This window comes from Drosophila ficusphila, unplaced genomic scaffold, assembly GCF_018152265.1.
Source record: "Drosophila ficusphila isolate 14025-0441.05 unplaced genomic scaffold, ASM1815226v1 contig_791, whole genome shotgun sequence".
Classification (NCBI taxonomy): domain Eukaryota; kingdom Metazoa; phylum Arthropoda; class Insecta; order Diptera; family Drosophilidae; genus Drosophila; species Drosophila ficusphila.
In genome coordinates this window covers 17,733,970-17,744,887 of record NW_025064737.1, presented here as the reverse complement: position 1 = coordinate 17,744,887, position 10,918 = coordinate 17,733,970, and the positions used below count along the sequence as shown (strand labels likewise).

The 10,918-nt window shown below is 43.1% G+C and overlaps 1 protein-coding gene across 5 annotated transcripts; it reads right to left on the bottom strand.

Moving 5' to 3' along the window:
• Positions 1–2,038: 2,038 nt before the first annotated feature.
• Positions 2,039–9,629, bottom strand: LOC108092226 (homeotic protein empty spiracles). 5 transcript variants are annotated; one of them, XM_017191764.1, is made up of 4 exons: positions 9,578–9,629; positions 7,882–8,836; positions 3,357–3,514; positions 2,039–2,706 (listed from the first exon to the last, which is right to left on the bottom strand). In XM_017191764.1, exons 2-4 carry the CDS (start codon positions 8,762–8,764, stop codon positions 2,176–2,178), a joined length of 1,572 nt encoding a protein of 523 aa, XP_017047253.1. In that variant the 5' UTR covers positions 8,765–8,836; positions 9,578–9,629; the 3' UTR covers positions 2,039–2,175. The 5 variants fall into 5 exon arrangements, with proteins under 5 accessions (XP_017047253.1, XP_017047251.1, XP_017047252.1 ...); XM_017191762.1 differs by lacking the exon at positions 9,578–9,629 and adding an exon at positions 9,242–9,343; XM_017191763.1 differs by lacking the exon at positions 9,578–9,629 and adding an exon at positions 9,206–9,281.
• Positions 9,630–10,918: the final 1,289 nt, after the last annotated feature.

Here is a 10,918-nt window from a genome sequence, read left to right as displayed (position 1 = left end):
GCTGAAGACTCACCAAAATTCACTAATTCTATGTAAGTCCATAACATTTCTGGTATTTAACACATTTTAAAGTTGCATGCTTCTTAAAGAAATTTTGTTTAATTAATTTTATATAAGCGAATAATTTAATTCAACTTCCGGAAAATCAGACGACTATATCATATAGCTGTCATATGAACAATAGGTGAAAATATGGAAAAAATCGACTCGACAAAGCTAGCTTCCTTCCTTGTTTGTATAAAAGTTCATATCTGCTTTGTCTATGGCATCAATGGGTTAATGTTGCCGCGGGGCAGTTGGTGCTGCAATTGCTGCCGTGTTGCAGTTTGCTTCTGCACTGCAGCAAGTGTCAGGCTCTTCAATCGTTGTCGCCCCCACTTCCACTCCCTTCACCTGTCAAATTTGCAGTGCCTGGGGAACTAATGACGCCCTTAATATGCTCCAAGTGCCTTGGCTGAAAGCCATTTCCCTTTCGCTTTGTTTTCAAAGTCATCGCCATCGTCTTTGTCTTCGTCATCGCGGCTGGCAGACACGCCAAAATCAAACGAAAGGGCTTGCCAACGAAAAACCCAAGAAAACCCTTGGCAAAGTCGATTTTTCAATGCACCAAAAACCAAAAAGGTAGAAAGAAAAACGAAATCATATTTATTTTTTATTAAAAAAAATAAGAAATTTTTAATTAAACAAATTGAAAGACAAAAGTCTTAGTTTAGACCTCTACAAATTTGGAAAAAAAAGATACATAAAATTACTAAATTGTTCCATTAAAAGATCGCTGAATTTAGAAACATCTGTTTTATATTTCTTTCCATAAGAACTGTTGACCGACATGACCAAGAACATGTGTCGATATTCAACTATCTAACGGCATAAATATTTGCGAAAATGTTTAGCTTTCAAAGGGGTAAACAAGAGGTGAAAAGGTGGCTGCGAACCCTTCTCCAAATGACACCCTCCATTGCCGTGAAATAACAACCCGAATCCCGAGCAGCCGAGACACCTGCAATTCGCCGTAGACAACTTCATTTTGTGGGTCGGGCCGAGAGACTCATAAATTCGCGGCCCACAGAGGAAACGCAGACCAAACCGATATATATAATTGCATATGTGGGCATGGGCCCATTCCAAGTGCAATTAAGTAATTCTCACATCGTTTATGCAAAATAGGAGAATTTTCCAGGCGTTCTGCTGGAACCTTTCGGGTTCTGGGGTCTCTGGGTTCTGAGTTCCTGGGCTCTTGGGTTCCGAGGCTCTGCTGATTGCTCGCGTGCAACCTCAACACCCTTTGCTTGTAGTCAAGTGGCCCATAAATTGTTGGCCAAGTTTTCACGGTGCCCGCCCACTTTTCGTTGCGCTGCTTTGACAACGGCAATTACCTTGAACTTTTCGCCGGATCGACGAGGTCTAACCTGCCGTATCACAAAAACAAAAAAATGCCGAGAATTTATTTATATTGTATTTTTTTGGGTTCGCAATTGCCAACGGGCTCATATATTTTGGGCCACTTTTTGATCTCCTCCCGTTTTGTCAGTTTAATTTTTGGTTTAGCTCGCGTTTCGCTTTAAATGAACCCAAATTGGAGGCCCATTAGCTTTTGGCTGCTCCATATGCATACTATATGTTAGCCTCGAGCAACTTCAGTATAGTAAATCTGCTTTATTGCCAATCGTTTGCATTTTGAATATCAATTTCTGCCATCAACTTCGGCCTCTTGTTACTGACATTTATTTTTTGGCCGCTTTATGAGACCATAACTCGTAATTGTTGATTGCACTTTTTACTGTCGACGTTTAGCACACAACAATTTTCGGAGGGTTTGGGGGTTTCCATCAACAACTCAATAAAGGAAAAGCCTTGTTAGCAGCATTTTTTTTTTTTGCCCTTTGATTGGTTATATTTTGGCAGCTCTGATCGATAGTTGTTGTGCATTCGTAATGAGTTTATCATGCGATGGCAGAAAGCTTGCCAATAAATGGCCATCACATGTGGACTTGCAAGCCCCTTTAAATGGCTTTATTTGCTTGATTAATCTTTGAGTTGAATTATTTATTCACTTTGATGTTTATTTTTTAGGTAGTAAACAATTTAAATTAAGCTATACAGTTGACAAATAATTTACAAGAAATTAAAGGAACACAAAATAGCGGAGCTAGCTGGTTAGCAACTAATAGTTAGTTACTGCTTTTCCCGCTCTCTTTCCCTCTCACGGGACTTTTCCCGCTCCCTCTCTCTTTCGCGCAGATATAGTTGCTGCTGCTGGATGAAGTGTTGCTGCTGCTGCTGGTGTTGCTGCTGCAGGTGTTGCTGGTGCTGCTGCAGCAGCTGGTGTTGCTGCTGCGGACTGAGGCTGGCTGCATCTCCAGGGTTGAGTTGCTGCTGCTGGAGGAACTGCTGCTGGTGCTGGGCCAACTGCTGCTGGAACTGCTCCCGCAGTCGCTGGTGCTCCTCCGCGTCCATTTCGCTGCCGTAGTCGTCCATGTCGATCACCTCGTCCTCGTCGTCCTCCTCGATCTCGTCGTCGTCCTCCGGATCCTCGGCGTCCTCGTAGCTGTGCTGGGATCCATCGTGCTTGGCATCCTCGTCCCCATCGCCACCTCCTCCGCCTCCCGAGGAGCTGCCCTTATTGCTCTTGGTGTCGCTGCCGTCGCCGCCCTCCTGCTGCATCCGCTTGTGCTTCGTGCGGCGGTTCTGGAACCACACTTTTACCTATCAATACAAAAAATTACCATTATTAATATAAATTAAACTTCAATTATTTTAATTCAATTTAATTTAAAAAGAGGTAGTATTAGATAGTCTTATATTAATATTTATAATATTTTTTAGATATTCATATATAATATCTAACGATTTTTGGTTTATTTAGGAATGTATTTAATTCAATGATATCCTCAGGATCATAACATTGGTATTATAAAGTTTATGGATAATTAAAACCTTTATAATCTTACAATTGACAATCAAGGATACCATTTTACTGAATACCTTGTGTGCATTCCTTGAATACTAACCCCTATTAAAGCTAAAATATTTTAGTGCACTCTCAGGAAACAATTGAACTCGAGGTAGTCTTTTTGGGGGAGGGTCCTTAACCCTTGCAATTGGCTCTGTTTTCCGCCTTTTTTTTTGGCAAGTTGTAAATAAATTGAACGAGTCTTTTAATTCTATTTACGGCCTGCCTCCCAGCTATGCCCCCGGGGGTGGAAAGTCAAGTGGCGGAGCCCGTTTAAAGCGCTAATAACTCAGTAACTCCGGCACTTCTTGGGCTAACGACCAGACGACATGCAATCACTTAGCCCCCAGAAAAAGGGTTGAACTGGGGTGCTTATTGAATTTGATGCGCATTAGGAGCTCACCTGGGTCTCGGTCAAACTGAGTCCCTGGGCCAACTGCTTCCGCTCCGCCCCCACCACGTAGTGGTTCCCCTCGAAGGCGTGCTCCAACTTGAGCAGCTGCGTCGGCGAGAAGGCGGTGCGAACGCGCTTCGGTTTGCGGAAAGGCTGGAACAGAAAATCTGGAAGAGATCGGAAAAGTAGTCCAATCGTTATTCGCTGTTCATTGAGTTGGTAATGCAGTAACTATATATTTAAAAATTATTAAATACCTGTTTCCAACTTAATTACTAAATCATTCTGTAAGCCTATTATATTCAGTATTTGCCAATTAAAGCTTAGGGGTTAGGTAGAAAATAAATTTTAATGGCACTTGAAATTTATTGAATGTTAATTATAAATAATAATGTAGCAATAAATATATCTTAACAATAATTATTTAAAACCATCTTGCAGCTTTTTTAAATGCTCAATTAAATATTAGCCCGTTACTGTTAAGAAACTTAAATTTTTTTTGGCTGTCAGTAGTTGCAGATCTTTGCTGTATGGATATTTATGTACCGATTTAAGCCAGAAGAGGTCCTCATTCTTCGCCCTGCCAATTAGATGACGTTGCGCCTCAAATTGTTGATTATGAATTCCGCGAATGCCGCTGGCAAAGATGCCGCACACTGACCGCTCACATGTTGCACACGCTCATTACAAAACAATAAACAAATTTCCAGACATGGGCCAGCAAACACAAAGGCTTCTGGTTCGTGCCGCTGTCGGCGCTGTGTGTTTGGGCCATGTCCCAGAATCGCTGATAAGGCCAAAACAATTGGCCGGGCCAACGAGAGCTGGCTTTCTTTCGCCTGGACGCCAAGGCGAACACTTTAGCGCTCCTAAAAGCCGCCAACGACGCCTCTTTCGAAAAGCGAGGACCCATTGTTCTTCCTTTCAGCCGGCACAACGTGATATTTTGACGTTTATCACGATTTCTGGGAGCCCAGCCCCCCATCCCCACCAGCGGAGCCAAGTGTTCTGAAGCTCTTCGGGTGGCTACGAGTTAACAAATTTCAATTGAGCCACAATTTGAATATTGATATGGGGCAGGGGCTACTGTGCGAGATGAAGCTCAGATTTCTGACGGTGCAGAGGAATTTGCTTGGCGAAAAATTATGGAGTATGGTGGGCCTAGGGCTTCTAGTTTTTTTTCGAAATTATATAGTAAAAATACTTCAAAGAACAAAGTGGGTTATATATTTTAAGGATATTTCAGAGATCTTAATAAAAACTTATTTGTTGATTACATTTTTGTCCCGAGGAAAATAAGACTTTCCTTTCAAAACAATCTAGCTCTTCCTGTAAAACTGTCATCTTGAAATTCAAGCTCATGTTCAGCTGTAAGTCTGATCCTCTAAAGCAACAATTCTTTATACGACTTGTTATGATATAATTTGGTGAACAAGACTGAGCCGCAGGATCCTTTGGCACCGGCAAGGTGTGCCAATTACAAAATCAATATTGACATAGCAGAATCGAATCGATTTCGGAGGCAGGAAGTCCACACAGCGCAACAAAACAGAAGCTAAGCCACAGGCAAAATAAACAGCTAATAGACAAAAGCGGTCGAAAGGGCGCAAAGCCATTAGATACAAGATGCAACCCCAGAAATGTATCTTGTTAGCGCTGTCGGGCTAGAAAAACAATAAAGGGCCAACGGGAAGAGGGAAGGGAGTTCAGAAAAGGGAAGAGGAACGGGAACGGGAATGGGAACTTGTCAATTCGACACTTCATAAATGCAGCCTCGCACCATTGATGGCCATGTATCTACGTATCTGACAGATGCAACTGACTGACTGCGTGCCTGGTTTTTGCTATGAACTTGACAAACGATTGCCGAGAGAGAGACGCAGCATCCCGAGTGCTCTAGTTCGTTTTTTTACAGTCCGCGATCGCTTGACATTTGTTACATTTGACAGCTAACAATGTAGCTACAAGATACACGACTGCCCAGCGCCTTAGAAGAAGCTGTATAATTGATAATGCCGCCGCTCACAATGGCCACTTAATTATTTTTTCTCTGCCTTTTTTTCTAGCTCTCCAGTAGCAGCAGCTCTCAATGAAGTGCGTGCGTTTATTTTCCTCGTTTTTTTTCTGTAGGTTCGGAAGCACAAAGGAAACCGCCGTGCGAAAATACGCGCAATTGACAATTAATTGATGTGTCCGCTCTGCTGGCCATGTTGTTGTATTTGCAGTGGCTCACACCCTTGTCAGCTGTCATTTTTTTTAGCTATATCCGTACCTTGTTGTTTTTAGCCCATGATGGAAGTGCCGGGATTCGTTTCGTTTTCGTTTGTTCGACTGTCCTGGCCTTTTTGTTCGCCTTATTATTTATCACTCGTGTGCAATTGTGTTTGCTTTCTTTTTTATGGAGTTAGGGCTTAATTTTTATGCTCTCATGATTTTTTCATTAATTTATTGCATTCCATGAGGACATTGACTGGGCATCGATAATTGAAATCAAATGAAATGACGTTCGGGGATGTTGTGATGATCGATTTGACGGGAATTGCCATATGCAGTTGGGATATAAAAAAAGGGATTATGTGGGCTTGCGAAGATAATAATTTTGAATGGAAGTACAAACGATTTTTTTTTAAACAAGGTGTGAAAATATAAATTCGTGGCAACAAAGTATTTTTATATTTTTTTAAAGATCTAAGAAATAAACTCACGTATAACTCATTAAAGCAACGACTAGAACAGCTTGTACATAATTCTAGGCTCTGTAAAATAAAAGGGATCGCAACCTTGTTAACATTACCCTTTTCCTGGAACTTCATCAGCTGCATTAGAGAGCCACACCCAGAAATTGCAGCACGTGCAACCTGAATTGAGTTACTGACTCATCATCATCGCTATCGCGGTGATCCCCATTATCTTGTAAGCCAACCTCCTTCAAAAAAACACCGATGTAACCTGGTATTACTCACACGAGTTACGAAACAAACAAAGACGAAAAACATTTACAATTAATGAAATCGTTATGCGAAACATTGACATTTTACGTTCATAAATCAAGCGAAAATTACAGTCGGAGCAGAGAAAAGTGAGAAAAAGTAAGGCAAGCCGAGCGGGAAATGGGAAAAGGGAGAAAATAATGAAACGGCGTACAACATAATTAAGGCGTAACGGGGATATATGTACAATCCGGCAGGTGAAAGGCGTGTGAGTGTGCCGAAAATTATTTTTATATTTACCCAGCCAAAAAAAAAAACAACACGAAAAAAACAACATGGCCTGAATATTCAAATGGTAATTATGAGAGCAGCCAATGAAAAAAAGTGGTTAAAGAGTAATAAATGACAATGTTTTTGAGATGCGCTTTGCGGTGGCTCTTCGCTTCTATCCTCAGTTTTTTTTCGTTCTTCGGTTCTTTGCTCGGTTGCCCCAAAACCTCAATTAAAAACGCATTAACATTTCACTGGTTGCACTTTTCGTACGTTACACATACGCCGCATGGGCCCGCCATGTGAGCAACTGGCGCCGTCTGTTGGCCATTAATGGTAATTTCTACTCCACACACACACACAGACACATTGATATATCACACACACTCACACACTTGGCTGGCCATTTAGGTACGCTGCTTGACCTAACGATGTGTGTAATGTTGTTTAAACAATTTAATTAAAATGTAATTTGTTTGGAAATAGTTATCAAAATGGGTTTGGTTCCCCTTTCTCCCCGTCTCTCTTTTTGTCTGTCTCTCTCTCTTTTCCTCGCCTTTTGTCCCTCTCCCTCTGATGATGATGAGGCTGATACACGTCTAATTAACTTGTAATAAATGTTTGCCATTTGCTTATTTAACTTTAATTATATGGAGCTGCGCGGCAACAACAGCGATAACTGAATAATTGCTTGATTGAGGTTCTCTCTACTATAATGACCGAGTGGTTCAAATATGACTTTTAGGTGTGGTTTCTTTCTCTCTTTGGTTCACGGCAATCAAAGACTATTTGAAACGACCATAATGACTAGAAAACATCGCTTTAGCGAATTATATTTAAAAAGTTAGGCGGTATATGAAGGAAAAAAAATCATTAAAAATCTCAACGAACGATTAAATAATATTCAATATTATATACATCAACCAACATTTACAACTATGTATTGACTAAACTTTTAATAAATACTTTTCAATTGACCAACTGAATTTTAATGTAAACAGTAGTAGCTATAATAAATTTAATAAATTGATTTAAAAACGCAGATAAATCAATTTAGTCTAATTGTTAAAGTGGCCTATTTTGCATAAATATTCTATATTTCAAAAATTAATTAATTATATTTATTGATATAACTTCTAGAACCGGATCCCAGTTCGCAAACCGGTAAAATATAATAAGAGAGACACGAAAGTCAAATGGGGTTGTATATTGAATATACAACAATGGGTATAACATTTTATAGTTATTTTTTTAGGATTTATCAATGGCACTGTGGGCTTTCTGTTCTGTATACTTAAACTAAATTATTGGTTTTGGATAGTTGGTTTACTTACTGCCGGGAAAGCGTGGAAATATGCGTCCATGTCGACTGAGCAGCCAAGGATACAGTGGATAGCTATCGCGGATCAGGTGCGGAGAACTTCCAAATGGGTGATGTCCGTGGGGCGGCGGATGACCCACGGGATGCGGTCCGCCCGGGAAGATCCCCATTGGAATTTGGCCGGGCGGCAGATGCGGATGCGGACCATGTGGCGGTCCAGTTGGCACGGGCGGAAGTTGCTGTTGTTGCTGCTGCTGCTGCTGGTGATGATGCGCCAAGGCGGCAGCCATTTGGAACTGGGCGGCAAGGAATGGGGGCGGTGGTGGCGGCGGGTGTGGCGGACCCGCCATTCGTACCGCCATCGAGTTCGGTGAGGTGCGGTTCTGGATTAAAGCTAGATTTGGCGCCGGCAAAGGCATCGGACGGATGAGGGTTGGTGGATGGCCCATTCCCGGGGGTAAATCACTGGACTTCTGAGGATTCCCCACCGCTGGAGGATTGGCTCCTGCATTTGGAGGCGTTGGCGAGCGGCTGACTGGCGACCTTTGTGGACTTCTCGATCGGTCCAGTGAATCCCGTCTCCGGCAGTAGATATATCCTCGTGGCGACCTCCTTCCGCTGTTGTTTGTGTTCGTCGGCGAAGCGGGACTTTCGCTGCGCGGCGGCGGCGAGGATATCACACTGACCCTCAAAGGAGCCGCCGATCTCGTCGAGGATTCGCCCACAATCGAGTCGATGCTGAACGCCAACTTGGGCTTACTGCCCGCCGAGGTGGAAACCGTGCTGGCGGAAACGGACGTCGAGGATGCGGCCACCGAGGTGCTGCTGCTGCTGACAAAAGGACTCGTCGGCGCCATGGGCAGCATGTTGAACGTTTGCCGGCCGCAGGTGACCATTTGGTTGGGGTTTAGTCGATTAAAACAACAAATAAAACACTGGCCAACCACTTAAACTTGAAGTCAAAGTCTCTGCAAGTCGAAGGAGACAATGAATACCTCTATTATCAAATCGAAAATCCCTGTTTCCGTTTTTTAACTGATTAAAGCGAATCGTAGTTTATTATTTACTGATTTTATAAGTCCGGTTTTTTTAGCTTCAAGGTTTGAAGAAGTTGTTCTTTTGAATGCCAAATTCAAATCAATTTCGTTTTAAAATCAACTTTTATTTGAAATTCTAAACTTGTAAAATTCGTACATTAAGATTGCAACTTCTCTATTCCTTGAAGCACAGAAAAATTTGATCAGAAACGGAAACGGAAAAAGGGGTGTATTGATGGAGGCTCTCAATAAATCGAACTTTTTCAATGGCAGGGGTTATAGAAACACGATCGCGCCTACTCGTGGTTACTAGATGATAGATAAGCACACACGCACTGTTTTTCTTTTCGGATCATATAGCTAGCGTTGTATCTGCGATGCTCCAGCGGTTGGCATCCGTCGGCGTGACATTGATAAACTGGAGCGGCGGCAACGCGGCGATTGGAGCGTGACCGTACCGCTTCGATGGACGATTGACGGCGGCGATTGACGGTGGCGGTACATGTAACGGTACCCGGTAACGAAACTTTTGCGGTGGCCGCGCTGCGATGATGATGAGCACTGTCAACGCCATTAGCATTATGGAGCGTCTAAAGGCGTCTAATTGTTGGCTCCACTCCGCCGCTCTCGCCCTCTCGCTTTCTCACTCGCCCGCTGTTCTCCCTTTCTCACTCTCTTTTTGGCGGGGGCGTCGGCGAATCGCTGCGTGGCTCTCACGCTGAGCGTTTTGGCTCGAGTGTCGCGATTGAAAGCCGCAAAAAGTTTGTGGGGCCAACGCTGCTTCTTCTTCTGCTTCTACTTCCAGTGGAGAAGCGTATTGGACATCTCGTTCGCACGCGCTTGTCACTGCGCCTGCGCCAAAGCAGTGCGGATATATTCCACTTAACATTCGAAAACCAGCTTTGCTCCAAGTGGAGCCACCTCCTCTCTCGCTCGCTCTTCTGCTCTCTGAATGTATTTAGGTGTGTTTGTGAGGGGGCCAAGCGCTCTTTCTCTCTTTCTCCGTTGCTCTCTTGGCCATTTTTCGCACCAGTTTATGACAGCGAAACAAACAATTTGCGCTAAACAAAACAGCATCATTAAAGCGTTTGTGGTTTTAGTGCCAAGCGGGTTGGCCAGTTTTGTGGGGCTGAGGGGGAAGGTCCCAGGAACAGTGGGTAAATCGCAGTATTTATACAGTGTGAATGTTTTTTTTTATTTAACGTATTGTTTTTTTTACTTATTAATACGTATGGTTTATTTGGTTACCTTTGGAAAATACGCTAGTTGACTTAAGTCAATTTATAAATTTATAAGATTCTTTTTAGCATTTTATGATAGCAAAATTGCGAAAAATTAAAAAAAAACATTTTATTATTGATTTTGTGCTATATTTGTTTTCATCATTCCACTGTGTACCGGCATCAACGTCATCGCTTATATAGCTTAGACGCCCCGTCGTCAGATTTGGCCATAACCCCCTTCCCCCCTGGCCCTCTGGCTCCTCTTTTTGCTACCCCCTCCACCCCTGGGCTTTCCACCATTCTGAATTGGCTCGAATTGGCATCTGCATCATGTTGGTCGAAAGCATTTGGACATGAAAATGGGCGGTAACTTGGTTTCTACACCTTCGGCGGGATGCAACTGCCGGCGCACACTCGTAGCGAGTATCTCACAGATACGTGGTGTCCCTGTGTATCTGCATCTGTATCTGGTCATCCTCATTCTCGTTCTCATCCGCCGGCTGTGAGTTGTGAAAATAAACACCTCGTTAAAGATGCAGGAGGAGGCATAAAACATGCAGCGCCAACGTCGCAGCCTTCTCATAGGTAAATACATACGATTCCAGCCACCCACCCCCTCTGCTCCTTTTGGCCATGAATGGATGATGTTGGCCGAAAGGAGCCGAGAGGTTGGCAAATAAATTGACGTGCGCTTGGCTGGATTTGTATGCATCTAGATAAGGCCGGTTGTCGATGGGGCAGCAGTTTTGCTGCCGCAGATGCACTCGGGCATCTGTATCTGTATCTGTGT

What these genes read in the sequence shown, in the direction of transcription:
- LOC108092226 (XM_017191764.1), bottom strand. Translation starts at nt 8,764, where the DNA reads ATGGTCACCTGCGGCCGGCAAACGTTCAACATGCTGCCCATGGCGCCG. An exon ending in ATTTCCACGCTTTCCCGGCA is followed by an intron (nt 3,515 to 7,881) that starts GTAAGTAAACCA and finishes GATCTCTTCCAG; the next exon opens with ATTTTCTGTTCCAGCCTTTC. An exon ending in TCAGTTTGACCGAGACCCAG is followed by an intron (nt 2,707 to 3,356) that starts GTGAGCTCCTAA and finishes TTGTATTGATAG; the next exon opens with GTAAAAGTGTGGTTCCAGAA.